Consider the following 14724-nt stretch of genomic DNA (forward strand, 5'->3'; position numbering starts at 1 on the left):
GAATAGTAGCACATGTTTTATTATGCTAACCATTTATAATCATGTGTAAGGTTCTCTTTAGCATACTAAAAGGCCCAGGCCTATGTGCTGTCTTTCCTCCTTCAGATCTGATGAAGTGATTTAGCAAACTGGGCAACTAATTTAGCAAGTAAGCCCAGGCATAAACAACACAGTAAAAGGCAGGAAGGATTCCACCTTAAAGATAAGATTGCATTTTAATACCCAAGAAGTTAAGACGTTAGAAATTCTTAAGCAAACAATACCTCAGCCCACCTTAGGGGGCTGAGCAGGTGGCCTTGTTTCATATGCCCCCAGACCAAGATGCTGGTATCTCAAGGAGAAATCATCAGAGCAGGAAGTTGCTTGTGTTAATTCTAAATATTCAGAGACCACTTAACAAGTCCACACCCCTAAGTTTTTTTCATGTTCTCGAAAAATCCTCAACTGTCTATAAAACCCCCTAGACAGCGCACCACTAAGGACTCTCTTGTCCCCTCCTGGTGTGAGCGGGGAGCTCTGTCCTCTCACTTTATCCCTAAATAAAAGCCTGTACTTTGCTCTCCTACCTTGACTGTGAAGCTCATTCTTCGGCTCCGCAAACAAGAACCCCGGCATCATTAGTACAATGGAGGATCAAGTACAGGGTGCTGTGGAAACAACAGCGACTGGCCTTGGGGGTTGGAAGGGGAAGAGTTGCTCTTCCAAGCTGAGGAAGCAGCACATTTGACAGGAATAGTGTGGTGCCCATTAGGAACCAGAAAGGGAGCTCTGTGGCAAGAGAAAATCTGTGCAGAGAACTCTAAAGAGGTAAGTTACAAGCACTGTTCATAAAAGCCTTACAGCTTGTGTTAGGAAATTTCATCTTTACCCTAAGACTAACTGGAAGCCAAGGGCTTTATGTTTGGGGGCAACAGGATCAGATTCAATTTTCTTAAAAGATCAGTGACTGGAGAGGAACAAAAGCGAATAGCACTATAAATGTGAGATCTGTGTGATATGTAACAGGGCTCTCCCCTAATCATAAAGCCAGTAATGTTTTAAAGGGAGAAAAATATTTTGTAGAAAAGGACCATGCATGCATAGAACATGGGATTCAAAAGGGCAGAGTTTCTATCCCCAAGGCTAATCAAACCATAAATAATATAACTCCAGTGCCTCTCCCACCCTAACAGGCGGAGCACCTGTTGTGGGGCAGGCCCTAAAGGCTTACACAAGGCACTGAGTGCTGAGGAGCAGGGCAGATAAGGTCTCTGATCTTGAGGGACTGAGAGGATGGTATGATGAAAATGCCAATTGCTGTAAGAAACGTAAAAGCATTTTGACAGTTCAGAGGACAATGATAGACACAAACCTACCAAAACTCAATCTTAAGGCACAAAAAATACAGAAACTCTTATAATCTCTTTTGAAATGAAAATATACTTAGTATGTATCAGAAACGGTGAAAACAGGCCAAGGGGTATTCCTGGCTCAGTTTGGAAAGAAGAAAAAGTACCCAGGCCTCTACCTCATGAATTCCTTCCTGAGCAGTCAGCTATTGAGGTGAGGCTCTGGGTACCCTCCCAGGCAGGGCCCAGCCACAGCAGCAGCACTCTGGTGGGCGCGTCAAGCACAGGGCAAAATAGCCCCTCGCCTGATTTAAATGCCGCTGCTCAGATGGAAGGCATCCAAATCCTCCTTGGTGGTGTTTGAGAACTCCTGGGGTTCACTGCAACACCTTCCCTCAGGGTGGTGGTGGAGACACAGACATACTGAGCCACAACTCCCACTTGGCAAAAGCTCCTACTGTAGCCCAAACCTTGCCTTCTTAAGACCTGCAGCAGCCGCAGAGCTGCCCTTCCTCAGATTCCCAACCAGAGTGAAGTTAGACAATGTGGCATAGAAAGATACCAAGCCCCGGGCACTTGAGCTGAACAGAGCTTGTCCAAAAGGCAAAAAGGGTTGGCTGGCTGCAAGGTAGCCCAGGAAAAGGAATCAACTTGCCCAGGGCTCATCAGGATTTGGTTCACAAATCTGAGACAAGAAAAGAATCTCCTCCCCATGCGATCTGGAAGGAGGGGAGAAATAAAAACATTCCTAGGAAGAGCCATCAGTTTGTCAGAAGCGTCCAGCTCAGGCCTTTGTGAAGGTCAGAGCTATGCTCTACTGCCAAAGAGAACAAAAGTACAAGATGTGACAGGTCAGTCCTGGAACCCACAAAGACAGCAGGGAAGGTCTGGTGAGATGATTTCTCAGTAATAACTTAGGTTTGCAAGCCCTTTGAGGATCCAGGCCAAATTCAAACTCAACAAAGGCCTTACAGTCTCATCCACTATCTCTGCTAATCTGCAATAACCCAATGAGGTAGTATCCTTGGCTCCCCCAGTAATTAAAGCAACTGAGGTTTAGAAAGGTGAACTGACTTGAACCCACACCCCACACACAGACCGGCTCCTAATGCTTGTTCTCCACAGCAGAAAGCCACATTAAGAGGTCACTGAAATGGAGAGGGGCAGTTGGCAGAGACCCAGCAGTCCTAAAGGTAAATCCTATCCACATGGAGGGGGTGGAAAGGAAAGGTTAAGCCTCTTATTTGGCAAGATGACCTGGACTGACTGTGGCAGAAGCGCTAGCCTCCTGTGGCTCTGCTCTCTCAGCAGCAGTGGCTGAGAATCAGGAAAATGAGTGGTGAAGGGAAGGGCCCCATACATTCCCTCCGTGCTGGGCATGAGCAGTACGCTTCAGTGGCTGTTTGTGAAATCACACCTCGCCTCTCCATAGGGACACAATGAGGAATTTTGGCTGAGATATCTAAACTGGGCAAGTGGCCAACACTCTGGGCCCATACTGCCACTGGCACGCATCCCCATCTGGAACTGCACCGCACTGCAGAGCTGGGAAAGGAACGCTGTAACTATTCCCATTTTATGATGAGTAAACAGTTTCAGAGAGGTTCAGTAACGTGCCTAAGGCCACAGGAAGGGCTTGGATTGAAGTTCTGCCAGTCCAGCTCCAGAGACTGAACTTCAGCCATCAATGCAGTGTGCTGATGCCTGTGGCAGCGCCTCCACACCCGGGCTGCACTCCCTGGAGGGTCTGGGGTTCCAGCTTCCCTGCAGGAGCCAGCGGCTCTGCACTCCCGGACCCAGCCCTCAGCTGCCTGCTCTACTGATGTTTGGGGCTGGGCAATTCTTTGTGGGCTGGGGGCGTTCTGTGCCCTGGAGGAGGCTTAGCAGCATTCCCAGCCTCTGCCTACTAGATGCCAGGAGCAAACGCCTGGTTTTGACAGTTAAAAACTACTTCAGACATTGCCCAGTGTCCCAGCAGTGGATGGGGAGTGGAAAGCAGAAATCACCAGTGGTTTAGAACCACCGACCTAGAGTGCAAAATGGACCAGAACTCTGGAGAACTCCAGCCCTGGCATTCACCTTACATAGTGTGCATGAGGAGTTAAAAGGAATAAATTCTCTGTCCAATTTTTCTAAGATTGTAGGTCCTACAGAAATCAAAGAAAGGGGTAAGATGATTTCATGTGAAAAGTGCAGAGGTCCAGTTTCAAGCACATGAAAAAAAGCCAACCAGTGTCTGTAACAGCTACATCAAGAGGTCTTCCCCCAACCATCACTTCTTGATTATAATCAAGTTTTTCTCTTCCCTTCTGACCCCTTCCTCTTGACAACCAGTAGCATTTACTGAGGACCACTGTTCTCAAAGAGAAACTCCATATATTTGTTTGGAGAGACTGATGGTTATCCAAATTAGATTAAACCATGGGTGCAGATTCAAATATTAAGCTTCCGTGGCCTCTCGGACAAACAGCTTGGCTGAGCATGGAGAAGTTTAGGGCTGGAAATATACATTGGCAATCTTCAGGATCTAGATGGTAGGTAAAGCCAAGGGAATTGGTGTACTAACTAAATGGAAGCATGGAGAAAAGAGGATTAGAAACCTAGCCTCATTTTTAGTGCCCTGAAAACTTACCAACTTCCTTTTCACCTCAAAACCCCAATTTCTGTTAAAAAAAAAAAAAAAAAAAAGAACTCACAAGCCTTTAAGGAGTATCTCGAGAAATAGCTGGTGCAAATACTAAGGGAGGGGAAGCCTGGCAGCACACACTCAATAGATTTGTAAAGTCCAGAGTATAGTGTGGCTGAAGCTGAGTGAGCAAGGAGAGTAGGATAAAGTGAGAGAGCTGAGGAGGAGGCAGATCACGTAGGGTTTTACAGGTCTTTCCACCAAATGGACAGTGACACTCTTGATGAAATGAAAAGCCCCTGGCAGGGTTTGAGCTGAGTTGTGTCATTATCTGATTTTTTTTTTAAGATCACTTTTTAAAATGGATCAACCTGGCTGCTATATTGTAAAATAGATGGTAGATGATGTAGAAGCAGGGAGGTCAACTAGGAAAGAACTTAGGAAATCCAGGTGAGAGATGATGATAGTGGCTAAGACTAGGGGGTTAACAGGGAGGCTGTGAGAAGCACAGCTGAAGAGATTTCCTAACAGACTGAATGCGTAAATCGCCTGATTTTTTACCAGAGTAACACAAGGATGGAGTTGCCATCAACTGAGATGGTGGAAGGGTACAAGAGGAGTGTTGGGGAAGCAGCAGTAAGATCAGATCAGTTTTATACAAGTTGTAGTTGAAGTATCAGACACTGAAGCAAAAATGTCAAGTGAGTACTAGGATATGAAACTGCAGTTTGGGAGAAAGATCTGGACCAGAGACTTAAACTGTGAATTTGTGTATATAGATGGCATTTGAATCCACAGGATCACCAAAGCCCAAGATCTGAACTACAGAGCCTCCAACAGCAAGAGCTCAAGACAGAGAAAAAGGAACCACCAGAGAAAATTGACAAGGTGGGAAAACCAAGACTATTGTGTCTTTGAAGTCAAATGAATTAAATGTTGAGGAGTAAAGAGTTAATGGAGAGTAAGGAACTGTCAAAATACTTACACTGAAGATACAAATAGGTAGAGGAGGACTAAGAACTGATGAGGGCCTGAGGGCATTAACTGTAAAGCCACAAAGGGGCATTTTGGGGTGACAAAAACATCCTATTGTTGACTGTGGTCATGGTTACACAACTGTGTATTTTATCAAAATGTGTCAAACTGTACTCTTAAAATCAATGTATTATATGAATACTTCAGTAAAGCTTTAAGTGCATCACATCAATACTTCTCTGCTAAAAACAATACAAGACTTTTTCACTCAGAAAAAAAGCCAAAAAGGCCCTAGACGACGATCTGCCCCATCATTTAACTATGTCCCCCCTCCTCTCTCCCCATCACTCTGTGCTTGCCCCTGGCCTCCTCATTAGAACAGGCCAGCTACAATCTCCCTTGGGGCCCAAGCCCAAGCTGTTTTACTTGGAATACTGAAGTGTGTTTGGCTTCATTCAGTTCTGCTCAAATCTGTTTTTCAATGAGGCCTGACCACCCTATTGATTAATCTACACACATACATTGCTCCTCTCCCAACCCTCCTTACTCAACTCCACCCTTTTTAATAGAGAGCTCTTATTTCCTAACATAGTTTACTTATTTACTATGTTCACAGTCTGTCTTGGGCTGGAGTGTAAGTTTCAGACGGTTGTCCATTAGTTTGGGTCATGAGGATAACATAGAGGAGAAACCACCACACCACCACAATGCACATGTGGCATGAACAAGAAATAAACCTTGCTTTTTAAATTAAAAAGAAGTGACTACATGACTTAGTATTATGGAATCACTAACAATGTTCCTGTGGAATAGTAAAGGCAAAAGCCTGATTAAAGGGGGTTTAAAGATAATGGAAGGTGGTAATTGTGAACAGAAACCATGGAAAATTCTTTGGAATTCTGCTACAAAAAGGAGTGAAAAAATGAAGTGGTGTGCTTTACCAGGTCCTGGTTAGCTGGGTAGGCAGTGGGTGGAAGGAAAAAAAAAAAAAAAGAAGTGGTGGCAAGGTAAATGGAGTCAATTTTTTTTTAATGGGAAGAACAGAATGTTTATAATGCTTACTGATCCAGCAAAGGAAGAAGTGGATGACTCGAGAAGGAAAGAACTGCAGGAGGAAGAGGATGGGCAACTAGCATAAACTGAAACACTGGCCTTAGATAAAAGCAGTTAAGATGGGAATGCAATGTGGGTGTAGATGCTAGAAAGTGAGCTGTTGTGATGACGTGATGAGAATACTACAATTCTCACCTGATTATTTTCTCAGTGAAGCAAGAAGCAGGTTCTTAGCTAAGGAAGCATGAGGGGACCTATTCTCTGACTGCAGGTCTACACAAGATAAAAGGTTTGTGATTATTTACTTAAAGTGAGAACAGTCATTGACACTGTTTTCCAGTCACCTTCAGCCTGACCAGTCAGACAAATGAATAGCTGAATTGGATTAATCTGGGTTGTGGTTTTGCCAAGTGGCTGTGATTAAGCTGGGTAGCCTCAGGCTTGCAAGGAAAATCAAGGTGTAGGCAAAGGAATGACAATGACTGGCTATGGATTTCAAGTTGGGTAAGGAAGTGAGAATGAGGGACAATGAAAAATTGATCAATGGATTTGAAATTATAGTGGAACTAAAAGGGTTGGGATATAATAGAAAGCAATCTGGAAAGACAGAAGATAGATTAAGGTTAGGACAGGAAGTAAATTTCAAGAAATTAAGAGGCTGGCATTTTAGGATTGTCTCCAAACCAAAAAACCAAAACACCGTTCCACATCAACTGGTGTTTAAGAATGGTGCACCTGATATAAAATCAATTTATCCCTTGCTAAAGGCGGAAAATAATGCCAGCCAGATTTCTTATTCATCTGCTATCTTAAGAGATGTCCAATACAAAAACCTAAAAGAAATTCTTTTAAAGAAATTGTTTTATGATTTCATAATGCCCAGACATGGTTTACATTTCATTATTTACTTTGATAAAGCAAATCAATTATTTCAACATGACTTTCTAAATCCAAAGGTTTATGAACTATATAAAAAATTAATCTCTGATGAAAAACTGGACCAACCAGTAGAAATACTGGTCTAAACACATGATGTCATGTAAAGCTGGTCAAATAGTTTAGTGAATTGGGGTGGGGTGGCACAGCTGTTCTTGCTGCAGCATGACAGTGTACCAGAACTACATGCCAGGTATTTACCAAAACAAAAAAGTATGGCTTTAAGACATCTGCTAATATATAACCTCTAACCTGACCTACAACCATTACAGAAAGCCAGTTGAACCAGGTTCAGCAGGTCTTCCATCCAGTAGGAAATCTGGGAGACAAGATCTCCACTTAGGCCAATATAATGGCCCATAATTTGGGCCAAGTCTGTCTTGCAGTCAGATAACTTACATATTGTAAGAGGCCACCAATGGTCCTGAAGCCCAATCCAAGGAAAAGGCCACAGAAACTGAGTGAAGAATAACAGAGCAAACCTAAGAACAGCTCAAACATGAAAACACACCAGGCTGGAAGGAAAGCAGATTTACTGCAAATCAAGTCAAAAGAGCCCCCTCACCAAACAAGAGGAAATTCTAAAAGCTTTGTGTTAGAATGCCAGAGAAAAATTTTTTCAAAAGTTAAGGGTTGGTCTGGGTGCTGCCCACCTGAGAACAGTGTTATAAAATAGAAGGAACGGGGAAGAGAAATGTCATTCTCACCCATCTTGACTAATAAAGGCAAGGTGTGTCCCTGTAGGCTCAATCCTGGGTAAGTTGTGAGCATTGTCAAAAATGGGACTGGGTAGCACAAATCATCCTTCAGCAGGTTCTGTAGGTTGAATCATACAGATAGAATCCCTGGAGGACAGGCATACCAAACTACAACAAATCAGATTAACACTCCATAAAATAAGGCCTAAGGACATTATTTAAAACACTCTAGGCATAGAGTTACAACAGGGTTGATTTTAACCCCCATGCCAACCCCTAGTGACTGTGACTTAACTGGTGTAAGGCAGGTTCCCCTGGTCAAGCAGGTTATAGGGTAGTAGGAGAGGCATCTATGTCCTGCTCATTCTAGTCTTTCATCAAAAAGGGTGCTAAATGGTACCTAGAATTGTCATGTATATAAATGTTGAATCACTATGTTGTACAACTGAAACTAATGTAATGTAATACTGTGTGTCAACTACCCTTCAATAAAAAAATTTTTTAAAAAAGGGTGCTAAAATTTCTTGCTTCTTATAATCAGAAAAGGAGATACGTTCTATTAACATTGTTTTCATTCCTTTAGTCCCACTGCAACTGAGATTTGTTTCAATTTGGACCAGGAGTAGCCATACAGAAAACAAAGATACCTGCTCCACACTTTGTATTAAATAGATTCCAAAAAGAACAAAATTTTAAACTTGAAAAAAACAAAACCATAAAATTACAAGAAAAAAATTTTAGGTTCAAGTGCAGAAATCCCAAGTATGACAGAAAAGACTACAAATTCAATTGCACTACATTGAATATTCTTACATGTCAAAAATATCATGAAATAAACTGGTAAAAACACCAGCAACTCATATCACAAAGAACTAATTACTTTTATACATTGCTTCCACAACTTGGGACCAACACCCAATGAAAAATTAAAAATATAAAGAAGGTAAGGACTAGGATATTTATGGACAAAAAGGAAATACAAATGGTTCTTTAAAATATAGATCATCAACCTCACTCAAAAAAGCAGATGTTAAGTGGAACTATAAGAAGATAACCATTTTAACTTATTAGGCTGGAAAGATCAACAAATGCACTAAGAAAGGTTTAAGGAAACACTTTCATTTCTTGCTGGTAGGAATATGAACTGGAATAACTTCTGAGAACTTGACATGCACCAAAATGTAAAATATCATCCACCTCCGGAGTAGCAGTTTATAGCTGTACTTGCACTCATGCAGAAAAATCCTATTTCACCTCATCCAGAATACTACTGATTTTAAGGTGCATCACTTATTTCATGTACTAAAACCAGAACAATGCCAGTTACACTACAGATATCAAGATGCAAATTTCAGATATTAAAAAAATGTAACATTTAATAATTGATTATATATAGCCTAAATCCTCCCATTAATTTCATTCCGTAAACCTTTTTTTAATTGAAGTATATATTCAAAATCTGGTCCCCTCTTTCAAATGTGCCATGCTGAAATTCTACAGGAATATTTTTTGGCATCTTAGCTCCCAAGCTGCTTCTCTGGCTTCCTAGGAAAGAAATTTAATGTTCATTACTAAAGTCTGCTCTTCAACCATTTCTAGTTTATAAATCAGAAGGTCCTAGACTGGCTCAAGCCAATACATAAAAATCATCTTCCTTCCCCTTGCAATAGCCTGGATGCATTACATCAGACTGGAAGTGCTACACACTAAGGAAGCTCAATAATCCTTAAACAGTACAACTGAGAGGTCCCACTTTGTTGCATAACTGGGTAAACAATTCAGCATGTTGGAAAGAGGTGCTGAAGGAAACCAGCAGGCTGTCTTTAGAGAATGAGCCCCGGTGGACAAGCAGCAGAATACCATCTCCTGTTGGCCATGACAAGTTAGACAAAACAGAAGCAGTAATAAAATACTCAATGCAGCTTTTAAGATATACTTATCGCTAGCTATTGGTCTTACCTTCTTGACAAACTGATAGCATCATGCCTGCCTTGTATCTCAGGGGTGCTATTTACCTGCCAATAAAGTAATACAAGTCCCTTACTCCAGACAACTGGATGTTGGAAGGTTCATTGTCTTATTATGAGGCATAAGAAGGGAAAAAGCATGTTAGCATTACAAAACCTCCTATCAAAATAATCCATGACCTTGGGTGTAACAGCACAATGCCTTGAAGTCTTGCCCAAGCCTCACCAGAAACAAAAGCTGTTAGCTCTGTTCCCTACCTTCACGTGTATGAGTAAGATGTTTACTATTCTCCATTTACAACTTTCTACAATTATCCACTGATTCCTATTTCGGAATTTGAGCTTTGTTCTTACGTATCTCATTATTCACCCATCCACACTTCCCCATTCTCCCTATTTTGTTAGACAGTAGTTATTAAATGCTTAGTGCTGCCAGATAGGTCTAGGTTGAGTCCCACAATTAGGTAGTTTTTGACTCTGGAGTTAGTATTTACCTTTTCTCATTCATTTTCTATGTACTTAACTGTAACTCATCTCTAAACTCTTCAAATGAACCAAAAGTTTCCTCAAATATGCAAATACAGGAAGTTTCAAATTCCTTCTTGAAGACATCCCCTTCTGGAACTCTCCCTTTCTCCCATTTCAACCTAGACTACTGTTCTCCAAGCCCACAGCACTAGTCCTGGGACTTCCCACTACAATCATTGTGGGAATTCCCTTTGCCTCAGAGTGAGACCACGTGGAGAACACTAGTGTTGAGCAGACTACTCCAGTAGTTTAATACCAGTGCAAATGGTCTCATTACTCCATCCATCTAGTGTATAGTGCAGTTCTGGGGTAAGAAGTCTGGCTTAATTTAGCACTCACATCAATTTCAGTTTTGAGGAAGCCCAAATGACTTTCAAAATGAGGAGGTCTAACATCAATTCAAACCCCATAATCATTCAAAACTGCCCTAAGTCCCCTGACCCATTTGGAACCAGGCCAGACCAAATGCCATCACTACAGGCCTTTTCCATCCCCACTGACTTCCAATGATACTTATTTACACACCCAAGGCCTGGACAGAAAGCTGAGTGTGGAGGCAATGAAAAAACAGGCAGCATGTCCTACTCTTTGTATTATCCACGATACTTACACATAGTAGGCAACCAGTGAGTACTTCCTTACACAAGAAGTCAGCTCTCGGGTGGATGTTAATAACTACTTTACTCAATAGTGGAAGGCTACAGAAAATCAGTGTACTACAGCATTACTCTTGAAAAACTGTGTAACTCCCAAGCTAAGGATCAAAGTATAACTTTGTCAATTAACCAGGGCAGTCTGTGTGGCCTCAAGTCAGGTATACTTGATTGGAAGCTTTAAAATTTCAGAAAATTTTATGTATTTAGTTAAATTCAATGCTTACAAATAATCTCTTAAAAATAAAGCTTAGAATTCACTTTCTCCATTGTCCTTAGTAGTTTTCCTTTCAGCAGCAGTTAAAAAAGCTGTAATAGGAATGTAGCTTTAAGCCAGCCGTTTGTCACAAAAAGCTGCCTCTAGGATGTCTTTTGCAGGGAGATATGCTAAGTAGAAAGAATGACTCCCTTTAAAATTTTATCACACAGCCTACTTTACAATGCAAAATCTTACTACTTCCATATTTAATCTATTATGACATTACCACCTCAGAAAAATCCTCACTGCCCATTCCCACCTAAATAAAATTCTGCTTGACATTATGTACTTTGTCTCCCTCTCTCAGAATATAAGCTCAACTGTATTACCCCCAGCACCTAAAACCTTGTAGAGTGTAACTCAAAATTTGTTGCATCAATGAATACGGTTAGTAGTCCATCTTTTGAAACTTGCCAACACCAGGATATATTGATAAAAGTGATAATCAGTGACAGGTCTGTCTTTTGAGAAAAAGAGACAAAATAGGAACAGTCCTCCAAGTGGCAGTGGCAAAAAAACTAAGAGAAAAGGCAAATGCAAGGAAAGTACCTTGTCTAGATGTCAGTCATAATCTTGTTATAATCACTTATCTGTAGGACCTAGTAACTTTTCCTACCACTAATACCCTTAACTCCACTTTTCCTGGAATTGCTGTCTAATCACTTGACTTCCACCAAAGACAGCTTCCATGTTCAGCGGTTTTTTTGTATTCTCATATTAAGAGGAAAGAAGAGTATAACTGACAGAAAAATGGTTACTGGATTAAACACCCCCATCAAACTACCAGTTTCATGTAAAGCAAATATTCAATAAATTACAAGCTGTATTGATAGTTCTGCCCACCTCAGTTATCTATGTAGATTGTCAGGCAGAGGCATTAAGCAGAAAAACCTGACAGGTAACCCAACTAAAATTTCTAATCACCCATCACAACCCACCTTTCCTAGAAGCGTAATGCTAGCACAGAGTAGGTGCTGTTATTTGTTGAATGATTCTGAAAAATGCCCTAACTGCACACAGCCCTAATATATAAAATGTTAAAACTGGAGCAGAAAGGTGGATTTTTTTTGTGATTCTGGAAGACAGCCTGTTTTGATAGAAGCATGGAACTAAAAGGCAGTGACTCTTCCTGGTATTCACGCCCCCCATCCTCATTGTTCAATTACCTAAAATTCACTGCCAGATCCCTTTTCCATGCTTATCATCGTGAAGACTGTAAGTACAAGTAATAGGGTGCTGGTGGCACTATTCAGGTATTCTTTGGATTTTGGCAGAGCTACACAACTAGGTAATGATGGGCATCAAAGTGTTACTCACTGGACTAGAGAAGTACTGGAACGGTGTTGGAGCCACAACTTTATTATTCCATATGGCATGAAAAGTAAAAAGCTAACTAGTTTCCTCAAGCCCTTCATTTTCCTACACCTCTTCTTTGAAGTAAGTCAAGCTAGACGTCTTGACTGACTAGGTAGTCGTAGCAGTAGTAAGAGGGGTGTGTGATGATTGTTTCTCAAGCAGGGAAAGATCTACAACTCCAAACTCCCAGTAAGTAGTTGGTTTTGTAACAAAGGTGGACAGGGGAAGTCTTCTGGATTAAGGTTGACTGCCTGAATTCTCCTGTGTAACTCCTCTTTCTCCTTTGGTACCTTTAAGTCCTCTCCACAATAAAGTAATTACAGTGATGTTCACCCAGAGCTGAAATGTCAAACTTTACACCCTCCCCTTCTCTTCCAGGGACAAATAAGGAACCCAGACACAAGCCCAAGCAAGAACTCTCTCAAAGCACACATAACCTAAGTTGAAAAAACCATTTATTTCACCGGAAAAGAAAAAAGTGATCCAACTCGGTGTGTCTACCTGCCACAAGCCTTTGGGTTAAAAAGACTCAGGAGCAGTGTGACACTCTCACCAAGGTCATTCCTAAATCCAACACCCACTGGAAGCAGGAGGTGGGGAGACAGCACAGTTCCCACCACAATTTCTGCACACAATGAGGCCTGCTGGGAGAACAGAACATGAATAGGGATCTACAGAAGTACTGAAAGACAGGAAGAACAGGAAAATGGACAGGAGAGAAGAAAGGGAGAGGCGGTCTGAACTTAACAAGGTAAATTAAGGTCCATGGTTCCTGAGGGACTGAACGTACAGAGCCGAGAACGTCCCGGAGATGGGGTACCATGAAGGGTGTATTCTCATGCACAACCGCAGCTCGGAATTTCAGCCCACACACATCCCACCTGAAAGAGAGCACAATACAGGGGCTTTACAGTAAAACTCAAAAGGGCTTTTCCCACTTAAAACTTCAAAAAACATCTTTACAAAGTCTGATACCTCGACACTCCTTTTAAGTTTCCTTGTACCCATTCCCAGTATCACAATAGTCTCTGAAAGTGAAAAAAGCTTGAAGGCCAGAGAATAACTGGGAAAGTCAAGCAATCCCAGACTGAGGCCTTTGTCTAAATAGCAAATTTTCTTTCATGACAGTAGCCAAGGACACTACATTTCTCTTGATGTTAACATTAGCATTCCTCTAAGAAGGTAATTCCACAGCACAACCTGTCATTAGAAGGCAGGAAATAGGGAATGGTTCCAATCAGTTATCTGCAGTAACAGTTCAAAAGTATGTTTGAACCTGGGAGGACTACCAAGGTCCAAATTAAAAACCATTTGAGGTCTGGGCAAAAGTAGCATCAATGGAATATGCTGTAAGGCCTGAAGGCATTCAACCCTGCCTAGGGAAGAAATGGAAAGATGTACTGGAGGGGACAGGCAAGCCACACATCAAGTCATTCAAGTTTCTTTTCCAGCCCTATCAGTGATTTTCTACCCAATAAACCTGGGCAAGTCTCATTATCTTCTGCCTGACTGAAACGGATGACAACAGTATCACCCACCCTGTTACTACAGGATTTTGGACTAACAGTAGTATCTGGGACACAACTGGTGCTACTCAAAAAACAAAGGGCATTGAGAGCCACCCTTTACTACAACAGCAATCTCAAATACCTAGAGCCCAAAGCTGGCAAGCATAAGAAGAAAAAATATTCACAGAGTCAAATGGATCGTGAGGTTCAAAATGTACAGTAAAGGAAAAAGCCAGAGGGCTCAAGGTAGAGCTGGTGGTTCAAGAGTATTAAATGCGGAGTGACTGTAATGGGGTACACGGTAGGGACTTGATAATAGGGGGAATGTAGTACCACAACGTTGCTCATGTGAAACCTGAGCATAATATTGTGTATCAATACCTTAATAAAACAAAATTTTTTAAAAGAGTATTAAATGCCCATAATTACTGGGAAGATGGAGGGAGTGATCTGCTTAAGGCAAAGCTCCCAGGCATGGTTTGCAACATTATTAAAGAGAGTAAAATTAACAGATATGCTCACATATTTATATTACCATATGCTCAGAAGTGGAGAGGATGTCAAATCTAACACTGGGGGACGTTTTTAAATGGAACAAAACTGAACTAAATAAACAGGCTATTACAGGAGAGATTCAAAGATAAAGCAATGGAGTGGGTGCTCTATCCAGGGAATGAATCTGAGCTGAACGGAGAAGTTGGATTTGAGCCTATGCCTCAGGCTCCTTGTTTAACTCAACTTTTATAGATTAAAAGAAAACACGTTTTCTACTCCTCTCTGCCTCGACTTACCATAAAATGAGTTTTCTTTATAAAGCTCACAGGGGTTGAACTGTTC

General features: G+C 41.5%; 1 protein-coding gene across 5 annotated transcripts in view; it reads right to left on the reverse strand.

The window, feature by feature from the left end:
* The window catches only part of RBM14 (RNA binding motif protein 14), a 38836-nt gene that overhangs the window by 2783 nt on the left and 21329 nt on the right, over positions 1-14724 (reverse strand). For 4 of the 5 annotated variants that reach the window (XM_036930344.2, XM_036930320.2, XM_036930312.2 and 1 more), the window contains one exon: positions 12817-13260. The exons of the other annotated variant lie outside the window; for it this stretch is intronic. In XM_036930344.2, coding sequence (XP_036786239.1) covers positions 13241-13260 — 20 coding nt within the window. In that variant the 3' untranslated portion in view covers positions 12817-13240. Of the gene's footprint in view, positions 1-12816; positions 13261-14724 lie in introns of those variants that run through there. 5 annotated transcript variants of the gene reach the window in all.

The sequence above is a fragment of the Manis pentadactyla genome, chromosome 9 (genome assembly GCF_030020395.1).
Source record: "Manis pentadactyla isolate mManPen7 chromosome 9, mManPen7.hap1, whole genome shotgun sequence".
Classification (NCBI taxonomy): Eukaryota; Metazoa; Chordata; class Mammalia; order Pholidota; family Manidae; genus Manis; species Manis pentadactyla.